General features: G+C 35.7%; 1 protein-coding gene across 1 annotated transcript; it reads right to left on the bottom strand.

Moving 5' to 3' along the window:
• Positions 1-990: 990 nt before the first annotated feature.
• LOC113332382 lies at positions 991-4011 on the bottom strand. The gene is made up of 6 exons (XM_026578928.1): positions 3891-4011; positions 3202-3739; positions 2500-3071; positions 2233-2415; positions 1935-2130; positions 991-1842 (listed from the first exon to the last, which is right to left on the bottom strand). The coding sequence occupies exons 2-6, from the start codon at positions 3737-3739 to the stop codon at positions 1118-1120; spliced, it is 2214 nt and encodes a 737-aa protein (XP_026434713.1). The 5' UTR covers positions 3891-4011; the 3' UTR covers positions 991-1117.
• Between the last annotated feature and the right edge of the window lie 9502 nt (positions 4012-13513).

The raw sequence follows: 13513 nt of genomic DNA, 5'->3' as shown, positions 1-13513 counted from the left end.
CCACTGGGTTTTCCCTGTCAAGGTTTTAATGAGGCAACATATTCGAGTCTAACTATGTTACACGTTTGCGTAATATTGTACTCTTTTTCTTTAGTTCAGGTTTTGTCCCTTTGGGTTTCCCTGACGAAGTTTTAACGAGACAATTAACTTAGATTGGTCGATCTTTGAAGATCGTATTGCATGTGATGAACTACATGTAAAATATGAGACAACATGTCAAGTACTACATGTGAATAGTTGTACCAAAGTTTTGTCCCACTGGGTTTATCCTTGTCAAAGTTTTAATAAGGCAATTGATTCCAGCACAAGTCATCAAGGAGAGGACGAAATTTGAAGAACCATATTCGAAGCACTAAATGTGAAGCAGTACATATGAAGTTCTAGTGGACCGCACAAAGGGAGTGTTGTAGGGCTTGTAGCCCATGGATGTGCGGCCCAATATAGTTTCTAGGGTTCTCTTCCTACTTGTATATAAAGGAATATATTTATGTAATACATGTTACTCTGATCAATAGAACTTCTCTCTGCCTCTTTGCTTTCCCTACATTTCCACTACAAAATGTATTGAATAATTGGGAGGTTCTAATGCATTAATGTCGTGTGTTTTTTGGTGTTTCAACAGCTCTGCCATAATCGAGTTGTCTTTTCTTGTTTTCAGTTCTTTACCACCTTGGTGATGCACTGAACTTTAAAAATAATAAATCTTGCCCTTTTTGAGTTAAAAATTAAATAAAAAATAAATCCTGAGCTTGTAAAGAGGTAATTCTACAAAAACTCGTTTTTTTATTATTTCTATAACAAAGGTGGTTATCCGTAATAAAAAGAATTTTATCTTAGGGTTCTGTTAGTTTGGTGTTCTTATAGTTTTCGAACCCTAACGTATTGTCTAACAAGGAGGTCAAATTAGATCTTTTCCGATCTTTGATCAGTTGATCCAGTAGATCTAACGAGCTGTTGTCTATGAAGAATCGGTCAGTGGGTTCTCTGATATAAAAAGAACATTCATAAGTTTCATTAAACACCACAAGCAAAATCTTACATGGACAAAAAAAAAATTCACCCTCAAAACATAAGAGAAACACAAAGGCAGAATTAAAGACAAGGAACACAAACACAATCAACAGCATCTTCTTGGTAGGACCAGGTGGCCAGTCATGTGGTAACTTTCTCCTCCATCTTGATGAAGATAAGGACATGAAGGAGTGAAGTCTCCTTCTGGCAAACGCATACTCCATGCTCTGTTTGGATCCTGAGTCGCAAACTTAGTCCAAGTAGCAGTAGAATACTCGTACCTACTGTGTGTAATTCGCGTGAATTTTTCCACATCCCTAACATGTTTTCCATCCTTGTAATTTCCATCCTGGTATGTTATTAGGTGATCTTCGGGAAGATCGATAGAAAAAATATCTCCATAAGACCTCACAGAGTGCTCGAACAGAGGCAAAGATATGGGATCAACAGACACGCCTGCAAGGTCTGCAGTCACAACAATGCTACGGCCATCCGGACTGAAGCACGGATGGTTCACATGCCCTGAGATATTACTTCCACCGGTCATCACTCTTACCAAAACATCTGGATTATCCCACTTCACCAGAAACACCGCAAAATATCCTGGGTCAAGACCTTGGTCTGTGTCTGGTGCACCTACAGGCTTGTCACGGGTTGACGAAAATACTATCCAATCTCCCTTTGGCGACCATTGGCAATGTGTATCAGTCCAGTTCCCTTCTGTTAGCCTTCTTGGTTCCCTTCCGTTGATCACCCCGCGTTTTGAATCTTCCATTATGTACAGATTCTTGTTTCCGTCTTTCCCTGTTGATCGGTAAACTAATTTCTTCCCTGTTGAAGTTTTCAAATCATTAGTACAGCCAATTGAAAAAGCATGTACATATCGAACGGTATTTAATTGTATGAAGAAAATTATTACGTACCATCTGGACTGCTAGATGGGAAGGCATTATTGTGTTGATCCGTAAGCGCATGACACTGACGTCTATACTTCGATACATTGGTGATAGCATTGATGTTCACGTTCATTATCTTGTTAAATGAAGGTCCAACACATACATACAATGTGTCCTCACACTGGTTCCAAACTGGGGAGAAGAGTCTGTCCGGTCCGTCCTCCTATATAAGCAAACCCAATTACGTTTCACGTGATTAGTAACAGCATAATTCTGCAACAATTCATTCAAAACACAGACAAACACACTTATATTATATACATACCTCGTACGCAATATGCAATCCATTACCATCAGCAACCCACACAGCTTTGAACTCATTGTCAACAAATGCAAGCCTTTTTCCATCTTTGGAAATTGTTGGAAAAACTCCTGACACTCTGAATAGACCTACTTCTGGTAGTGAGGAGTCAAGCGTCTGAAACGGTCTTTCCACAGCTTTGTCAAACTGTTTCCGGCCAAAAAACATATAATTGCATTAGTACTAAACACTTCAAAACTGATACATTAATGGGTAGATAACTATAATTACCGAGAGTTTGTCACTCCTGCCACGATGGTAACCAATGAGCTTCCCACCATCCATCAGAAAGGGGTTAAAGTGATCCGCTTTTGATGATGTAGTATTCTGAGTGATTCTTGTACTGTGTTCGTTATTTGAATCAAAAATCTCAATCTGTCTAAACTGGTCAACCTCACGTGCTGCGCCTAACCCCTTCGATACTTCACGAACAGTTACAACAGCCACTCTATTCTCATCAATGGCTACCGGAGTGAACCCATCGATTTTTTCCGGAGTTACACGGTTTATAACACCAGTTCTAATGTCGACTCGGTATACACTCCAAAATAGTTTAACGCCTTTTGGATGATCTATCGGATCATCCTTACGGTGGAAGAATATGACATTGTCACTTCCCCAAGTCGGCCAACCGCCATTCTTTACAATCATCTTGCGAGTGTGGGGTGATTTTACATCCATGGTATAAATGTTAGTCTTTAGATCTTCGATTTCACCTTCCCAACCACCTTCCTTTTCCTGGTATGATGCCACAGCTATCGTCTTTTTGGACGGTGACACTGACGGGCTTAAATCAGCGATCTCTGGTTTGACGCACGTGTAGTCAGTGATATGAAAATTACTGTCATTATATATATATATATATATATATATATATAATAAGGCATGGTACGTTTGACTAACAATAGTAATAGAAGAGAGTTGAGTAGAAACCTGGTGGTGTGAGACGTTTAGTTTCTCCGGTCTTGAGATCGGTTTGATAAACGGCAGTCCAAGGCTGGCGACGCTCCTTAGCTGGTTCCTTGGTGCTAATATAGATGAGATGATTATCAGTAAAGCAACCACTATCTTCCAAGCAAACCTTATCGAAATCAGGGGTTACGCCAAAAATATCAGCTAAGCAGAAAACTTCAACTTTGGGTGGGCTCTGAAAGCGAAGCGCTACGTGAATCAATTCAAGGTTGTTTCGCTCAGAGACGAAAACAATGCCTGAAAGATTACCGTTATCTACATCTGCTTCTTTTCCTTCAGTTTTCGAATTCAATCTTGTGTGCTTGAGAAGTTTCTTGAGAGCATCCTTCGGAATTTCTCTGCCATTGTAATTGTATTGATCTTTTTTGTCATCAATCATGGGGAGTTCATCGTTCTCTGCTGGCTTTGGAAGTGGGAGTGGGCATGAATATATGTCTAGTGGCACCGGTGTTCGATAGGTTGCAAAGAAGGCAATGCTACCTCTCCTGTGTCCAACCATCTGCAATTTAAAGAGTCTATAATATGAGAATATCCTTCCAATTAATTAAGTGAAGAGAAATAAAAAAGCATGAAAGAGTTGAACACAATCAAGACAGTGCTTCATAAATGAAATCCATGCTTATGTATAACGTGAAAGTCTAAGAGACTACCTTCTGCAAAAATTTCTTGTACTTCTGTAGGATGGCGATTACAAACTCTGACGGGTGCCGGCCCCTGAGATGAAGTGGAGAAAGAAGGCGATTAAAGGAGAAGAAGGATCGGATTGGTGAGAAGATGTCAATGTTGGGTACTATATTCCACGATGCCTTTTTATATATATTCTCATCATCGTATGCGTCAGTTTGATAGTCGATTGCCAATTAATTACATCCTTGACGTTGAACCACCAAGCCATGTGAACATGTTGATAATAAAAAATTACAGAAGTAAACGGTTAACCATACATTGCGCTAACAGGAGACGACTTCCTCGACAAAGACTTGAAAACTGATCGTGATGCAGTTCATTATAATAATTAACAACTACAAAATGCATCGAACAGAAGCTTCCAAGAATTTGATTAGAAAAGGTATATGCATAATTCGCCGGTAGATAAGGATCTTGCAGCTGAAACTTGATTACATTACTATAGTTTGATTGACTCAACTTGGTGGTAGAATTGTTTATGTGTAGCAAATGTCCTTGTAATAATGCCATGTGAAGTTTGATTATTTTCAGGAATAATGGACTATTAAAAGCCTAGATAGACAAAAACTGCAGATTGTGATCACGACATTATTAGAGGCTAGCCACTTGGACGACGTAGGACTGGTTAATCTTATCCGATATTCCAAACTCATATTTCTCAGAGATGACGATGACTCTTCTTCCTCCTCTTCGTCACCACACCATTGCATTATCTTGTTATATATTTTTCTTAAAATGTCAACTTCTTTAAACTAGCAGGCGACAGGAGTATTATATTTCTGAAAGGCAAGTTAAAGAAAAAGACAACATCTAAATGATTTCTGCTCTAGACGAAGCACCCCACGATGATGAATCGTGGAGCCGTCCGAACGAAAGCTATCCTAGTGAGACAATATACTTTAAAAATTAAGTTTTTTAATATATAGGAATCCGACAAGTTTAATTTCCTCAGATTCAAAAATTAAAATAAAAAAAAAGTACATCCATTTCATACACGAAACTATCAATTGGCATCTATTGATGTATATATGATCCATTGACAATAATCGATAATGCACCATCGACCTGTTTATGAATGCAACATCTTAATTAACTCTTTGCGGTGGAATCAGTCGGCAACCGCGACTCTCCGAGTCCACTAAATTGCTTGTTTACTGTGCATGTTAGCAAGTTGATGGTTACACGTTGATTAGTTTAAACTTTAAAGCCAGGGAGCATTATTTAACAATCCTGTTATAAGGCGGCATGATCCATTAGAGGGGCGGCAACCTAATAAGACAAAAAGGATCATTACATGGTAATTCATGTCACCGCTTATCAAAAAAATATGGAAATGACCAATTAACCCTTATTATTAATAATCAAGATTAGTGATGATAATCAAGATTAGTGTTGATAATCAAGATTAGTGATGATAATCAAGATTAGTGTTGATAATTAATTTTCACTTATAATAACTCTAAAATTAGATTTTTAGAGTTGAAAAAAAAAGTTGTGATGAGAAGAAAAAAGACATTTTTGTGAAACCCTAGATTTTGATTCACTCAACCAAAATGAGTGATTCCAGTGACAAATTTGAGATGGGTGAATCTCTAAATTAGTTCCCATTAGCTTTTTGTCGCTCAAAATTATCTAAAGTACGTAAAAAAATCGAAACTTTAAAATTTCAGAAGAACTTACGGTTGGAATTTAGCTCGTTACCAACTGTAACTCTCACGGTTCCAAAAGTATCGAATACCAACCGTAACTGGTTCAATTTTGGGAAAACCCAATCGTAATACCAGTTACGGTTGGTAGAATGACAACATATAGCAACCGTAACAAATTACGGTTGGTAACTAATGAATCGAGATCAACCGTAATTAACCTACGATTGGTAAGGTTATTTGAGTTACAAGTCGTAACTCAAATACGGTTGGTAACAGTGATGCAATTACAAACCGTACGTAAAAAGAAAATGAAACATCCAGGACAACTTACGGTTCGCAACTTAAGTAACGAGACCAACCGTAAGTAATTTACGGTTGGAAAAGAAATTCGTAACTGAATATTTTATCACAAAATCAAGAGATTCCGGTTGGTAATTGAGTTAAATGAACCGTAACATCAACCAAATCTATAGTTACGGTTCCAATTGGAGTTATTACCAACCGTAACACACATGCAACACAGAAATTTCAATTTCAATTTTGATCCAAAACCCTAATTTTTGAATCAAAACTAACTTAAATCAAACACAATAAACAAAACCCTAACTGGGTCTTTTGGAAATATAGTTTTCAATCAACGATTATCAATTTTTCAAATCGCTGATTACTCGAGGACGATGAAAATTTCAATTTTACTGGAGGAGGAGAAGAAAAGAGAAGATGAAAAAAATCAAAAAACTGTTTTGATTTTTCTGATTCCATTAGGTTAAAAATAGGAGTAGGGTAATCTGGTCAATTTACACCCCAATAGGACATACCCTAACCAATAAGAGGGACATTGCTATCACCCTTGTCGCCCCTCCAATGGAACATGCCGCCCCTTTAACAAGATTGTTATTTAAAGACTAACTATATCCTATATAGACATTAGAGAAAAGTATTATGTTACTTGTTAGTCTTTTACATCTACGAATTCAAATCCATGTATTATCACCAAAAAAGTTGAAGGAATATTTGAAGGAGAGGAAGAACGAGTTTTTCTCTTCTTTGAAGGATGAGCAGTTGGTTTTTCCCTGCGAAGAGCACCCTTTCCTTTATCACCAGTCCTAGCAACATTGACAGGTTCTTCTATTTCAGCAATAATCTTCACACACAGATAGAAATAAGAAATAGAAGCAACAGTATACTGTTTAAAATCATAAGAGAATATTTCTTACCTCATCTGTGTATGAGTGAAGATAACAAGGTACTAGCCTTCCTAGTCCTATGATAGCTATCTTTCAGTTTCTGGATCTGTAGAATGTCGCAAGAGTCAGCGAACAAAAGAATAAAGACAAATAAAGAAATGTAAAGTGAGCAAAAATGGAAGAAACATACCTCTTTCTCCTTCTCGGTCCAAGAGAATACCCAAGGTTGATAAGTAGCGAGATTCTCAGGAAGAAGATTTGACACAGCAATGTAAGGTCCTTTTAGCATTAAGGGAAAAACACACCATTTATCATCTTTGGATTGGCGAGGAGTTGTGTTCTTACCAGAATGCCAATCAATGTCTTGCATGAGTATTTTAGCTTCATCAATATTATCTTTCCTTTTCAAGAGAATACCCCAGCGAGTATTCTCTTTCTTCATGGAGATCAATTCATAATTTTCAAAGAAACTCGCTACTGTGTATTTTTCAGCAATTATCTCCAAGTTCGCGAATTTAGGATCTCTAAGTTCTTTGGAGTAAAGAGATCCTTTACCAGCACCACGGTTAGCGAATTCTAGCATCAGATGGATGCTATCCCCACTCAATTGGATGATAGCTCGCGAAAATCCCGAGTGAGCGTGAATTTCATAGAACAGAGGAATATCTGGGTCATAAAGAGGAATGGGGAGACCTGCGAGAATTTGACCTAGTGAAATTATGATTGATTTATCATCACAATGTTGATCAGAGAAAAGTTTGATAGAAAGAATTGACTTGGCACTTTCACCAGGAATGGTAGAAAGTGTGAAACCTTTCTCAGCAAGATCTTTTTGGACATCTTTTAAGTTTTTCTCATGTTTGTGGCCACTTGGAGGCATATCTTAATATAGAGTATGGGAATGGATAAAAAGTAAGAAGATTGAAGAGGGAAGAATTACAGTGGCAGAACTTACGGAAGAACAATAGAGTTGCATAGATGAGAGAATAAAAAGAAAAGAGAAAGTAAAAAGAAAATGGAAAGAAGAGTATATAAAGAAGATTTTTTTTACTCGGAGAAATAAACACCATTAAGGGGAAAAGACGTGAGCGGTTGAAAAGCAACGGTTACAGAAGACGTGTCAAGAAATAAATGGAAGAAAGGATACGTGTGATAAATGCAGAATATGAAGAGATGGACAGTTGCGGCGTTTCTCACATCATTCTCTACTTCGCAGAAAAGATATGAGAAGAGGCAAGATGTAGGTTCAGAATCTCGCAAAGACAATGCCTCAGTGAAATTATCAACAACACAACACAACAGCGTCGCAGAAAAATTTCATAGATGACATAATAAACAACGTCAGCTAAAATCATGAGAAAAATGTGATGGTTCTGTGAAAATAAGAGAGTTTGCGAGATTAACATTTCTAAGGCTGCGAGAATGTCGCAAGCCATATCCGAAAATAAAGGACAGATTAGCTGTCATCCACTATGTACTTCCCTATAAATAGTCGTTCAGTTGTAAAGTAAAGGGAGAGATCTTTTTCGGGGTGAGCAGCAAGTAAATAGGAGAGAGAAAATCTAGAGCAGTGGTTATTCTTGATTCCTTTATCTTTTCTTGTAAGATTGTTCAAAGATTCATCAATAAAATTATGATTGTTAATCTAAAATGAGTTAAATGTTAATGAAATCATATGAGGGGTGCAGTGTAGGATTTCCTACAACTACAAAAGTGGTTCTCCGACAACAGGAACCGGATGGACTATCCACCAGACTAGGACATCCTGATCATATTTAGTAGGCAATGGGTCTACACAAACGGCAAAAAAAAAGAAAAACAAAGATAAGAAAACCCTCCACCTCGGATGTCATCAGGGTGGTCAATTTTTACCTTGCATTTTAAGGGGCCACTTGAAAAGAATTAGGGGCTATTAATAAAAAAAAGAGGGTCATCCAAACATAAAATGAACTCATCCCTTATATCCCGTTTTTCGTAATGGTGAATGTACCCTAGGTAGATAATTTTTTTTAATTCTTTTATTTATTTATATTTTTCAGAAATTATAAAAATAAAAATATTTTACATTTTAAAATAAAGAATTACACAGGGTCAATTTGGAGGGTTGGCAACCCAGCAACAAGCTGGGAAGCAACACCTCTCTGAATAACAACTCCTAATCTATGAAATAGAAAACTACTATGACTACTACATGCATCAAGATTAGCTAAACAATTCTTAAGCCTTTTCAAAAACACAACAAAAATCTCACCAAACTCCTGTAAGATAGCGAAGGCCAAAACCCCCAACCATAACCATAAGTTGCACATTTCTCCAGATATTTCTTACGTTTATGCAAAACAACATTGGCAATGGCTTTTCATGACTTAAAAACAGTACCGCACCAATGGTGAAAGGTGAAACACCAATGACATCTAGACACACATCCTTCCCATTTTCCCAGCTATATACAAAGATGTCAGCAGTTCTCAAAGCAGTAACGTCTGAAAGAAGGCCCAGACACACTTCCTTCCTAGCATATGCACCAGCCTTGTAACACATATTAGCAACCACATCCCGAACAAGATAATGATGACGATACTTAAGCCCAACTTCGTTGGAACAATGCAAGGCATGATCACCGACAATATGCATTTCCCGCTTGCAACAAGAACACAAACCCCCTTTGGGAAAGAGTGGGATGCCAAGTCGATAGCACAAAACAGCTTTAAACTGTACCGACCCAAGACACTGGTGGAGTCCACTTATGGGAACCGCCAAAAGGTAATCTTGAGCTCGTTTGATCGTATTGGATAACCACGTAGTAGAGTCTCTCTCAGTCAAGATAAATTGGTTTGGTATTTGCTTCTTCATAGCATCAAAATAAACAACTGCCAAGGAGTGCATGGAAAGGGGGCAGTTTCTTCAATGTTGTATGAAGAAGGAAAACCACAAACCTGAATAAAGGACTTTAGAGCCTGCTAGTAAGTTAGATTGTTCTCACAACATGCTGAGTATAGGCTGTCGAGTATAATCTGCTGCACAGCCTTGGTCTGACTCTGAGAGGCTAGAAAAAAATATCTGCTGGTGTCAGACATAGTGTAAATCCCCAAGCCGCCATATTTGATAGGGAGAGTATAGATGTGTAGTTGGAAAGGGCCAAAACCAGCACCATTACCCATCACCGGGTGTCTTAAAAGTAGCTCAAGCTGACAATCAAAGAGATCAATACGTGGTTGAATAGCGGACGGTTTGGTAGTACGCATCGTGAAATATAATTTAGATACACCAGCACAGTTGCTTAACAAAGGAAGTTCACACTGAGGATCCTTAAGCTTCTTCATTTTTTATTAAAATCCTAATATAATCGGTAGTTTCAACAATTTTAATTACTACCAATTGTACAATAATCCCAAATAAATTTGATTTTCTTCTTTCATGTTTGGTAGTTTCGTCAAATTTCCAATATTTAGAATTTTTTTACTTTTATAATCGGTTGTTTTGCCAAATTAATTATCTACCGGTTATGAAAGTCGCCACATAATTCAGTTTTCCCAAAGTTTGATATTTTCGAATTTTTCTATTTTCATAATATTTAAAATTGGAAAATTAATTATCTACCAATTATGAAAAAATTATATTTTTCCAAACATATAAAATTTGAATATTTCCTATCATAATCGGTAGTTTTGACAAATTAATTATTTACAGATTATGACAAAATTATTTTTTTACAAACATATAAAATTTTGAATTTTCCCTTTAATAATCGGTAGTTTTGACATATTAATTATCTACTGATTATGAAAGTCGCCCCATAATTCAGTTTTCCCAAACTTTGAAACTTTTGAATTTTTATACTTTCATAATCGACAACCTTGTCAATTTAGTTACCTATCGATTATGTAAGTCGCCCCAGAAATACATTTTCCAAACCTAGATTCATTTTTATTTTTTTTCCAATTTTTTTTCCAATTTTTTTTAAAACTTAATTTTTATTAAATTTATTTTTGAATAAAAAAAAATATTTATGAAAAACTAATAAATCCCAAACCTTTTAAAATAAAATTATGCAAAAAAATAAATAAAAATAATCTTTTTCATAGATTGGGTGTTCATGCTCAGCTTGTTGCTAATTTTAACCAAAATTTATATTAACCTAATAATATGTCAACAAGCTTCATGCTCAGCTTGTTGACATATTATAAATTGGCTATTAAACAAAGTTTTGTATGAATATAATTTTAAAAGTTTGTATTCGTAAATAAAAAATTGTATTATTTAGAAAAAAAAGAATAGTTTATAGTTTAAAGAGTAGAAACATAAATTGTACTAGTACGGGTAGTTTGGTACTTTTACCAAATATAGACACCCCTTATCCTTTATCCTTAGGTGGGGATAAATAAGTGGTCCCTAAAAGTGTCAGGAATTTTAATGTCCGTAAGTTTTTTAGGCATTTTTTATCGTTGGTTTATTTAATTTTTTGTTTAATAGGTCCCTTCAGGGTTTTTTTTTTCTTTTTTTTTTCTATGAATGTTTAGTAGCCTTTTTAAATAAATTCTTATAATATATATGGTGATCAAAGGCTTGTGGAAATAAACTGGAATCGCCCTGGATGCGAGTTCCATCACAAATTATTAACCTACTGCTTGTACCTAAAATCACAAATTATTAACCTACTGCTTGTACCTAAAATTATAAATAGGCACTAAACACGATTGATTTAGTGATGATGATGTGAAATAGGGTAAGAAATCGAACTAAAGATGAATAAAAGAAACATGAATTTAACGTAGGGGCGAAATATTGTATTGATATGATTATTACAATAATTCTTTTGGTGGTTAGGTAACCTAGAAATTTTATGTCTTTTATGATTTTGGATACATGCATTTATATAGTTTATGTCAGGACCGATTTTAGTTTCTAATTCATTTATTCTTAATAAAAAATTCTACAAAATTTTAAATGACCTGCTATCTATACTACTTTCTTATGCTCGTAATCACTTAGCTATGTGCGAATCCTTGTAAATCACATATCTATATTATAAAACCGTCCCTCCTAATAATTATTGATAATAGGAACACCAAGATTAGATTTGGTGAGGTGATTATTCTCACTGTTTTATAAATTTTTGTACCAATTTAATTTTAAAATCTAAATGGCCATTTTTTTTAATTGTGCTACGAGTTTTTTCGAACACAAATTACTATTATCATCTCCCAATAACTTTACTGTGTTACAGTGATGTCGGCTAGTAGATTGGCAAGTCAAAATGATAACGTAAGGATTGAATGGTAAATTAAAGTTTCGCTCTATCGGTAGGTAATACAACTAACGGTAACATTGAGTAACCAATGCAAAAAAAGTTTCAATCCCATACTTAGATTTATGCTTGTGACAGTAGTGGTTCAATTACATATGAGTAGTCTATTTTTGTTTCAATATAGAAAAGTGTATTAGTTCACTTTTGCTGAATAAAATTTGGTTGGAAGGGATTTCCAAAGTTCTTCGCCCAGGGTCATCAAAAAGTCAGAGACGACCCTAGTTTATGTATACTCTAATCTGATATTTCATATGCAAATAAGTTGGACAACAAGATATGTAAAAATTTCTTAATTAACGGACTGTCCGCCTATTTGCCTATTTTATAGACGGTACAAACATCTACTTAAATGAGATTTGAGTTTTTTATCTGGCGTCATTAGGGGTGACCCCGGAAGAATTAGGGACGACTAATAAGATAAAATAGGGTCACCCAAACTTAAAATGAAGCCACCTCTTATCTCTCATTTTTCATAATGTCGATTCTACCCTTAACAATGGGTAGTTTAGATTATATAAAGGAAAATTATTTTAGTTTTGTAGTTTTAAGATTTTAGAGTAGAAGAAAGAAAAAAAATGGTGGAGAATATCATTTTTTCTTAAGTCAACAACAAACACGGATGGGTATGAAGAAGAAGGTGAGAAACATCATGAAGAATATCATGTTCAAGGTTCAATACTGATTAAAAAGACGATTAAATGTATTTAGCACCATTAACGTCTCAGAATCGGTAGATAATAAAGTACTTTATCAACCGCTTATACCTTTTTGTTCAAATAGATACGCACAATCGGTAGACTCGTGATGTTTATTATAGTCTCATGATGTTCATTATCTACCGATTGTACTAGTAGCCCATGTTAGAGCATTGCTCGGTCGAACTCACATGCGTTTCTATCTCAAGCATGTTTGTCAATGTTAGTGATCAAAACTATATGTCTTGATTTCTAGTTTACTTATGACTAAGTCTCGGTCTAGGATAGTTAAGTGTAGTTGAGCTCCAGACTGCATGGCGATCATCTTACGAAGACGAAGAACTACTCGAGGAACCAGTGGAACTTCATCCGACTAAAAAGGTATGTGGAGACTTGAACTTATCTATCACTCAAAAGTCTACTCTATCTCTCCTACTCTTGAGACAATAGTCGTATAAGTATGATAGTTTTCATACATACACATTTTCTATTTCCAGCGGAGTTTACTCGCCTATCTTTTTCTCGAAATATGTGTGGGTAAGCTTTTGCTTTAACCAATTTCATCTTTACCCGTGACGAAATTCATGATGAAGTTTCAATATTAAAACTAGCTTTGACGATGATATTCGTGAATAATAATTGTTATAACATTATAGAAGAATGTTTCAATGATTGAAATATAGAGTTGAGATTTCCAACTATGGATATAAGAATATATAGTGTGTTCGCACATTAGTGTATAAATCC

The sequence above is a fragment of the Papaver somniferum genome, unplaced genomic scaffold (genome assembly GCF_003573695.1).
Source record: "Papaver somniferum cultivar HN1 unplaced genomic scaffold, ASM357369v1 unplaced-scaffold_131, whole genome shotgun sequence".
NCBI lineage: Eukaryota > Viridiplantae > Streptophyta > Magnoliopsida > Ranunculales > Papaveraceae > Papaver > Papaver somniferum.
Note: the sequence above shows the minus strand (reverse complement) of the source record. Positions and strands in the feature narration are given on the sequence as shown.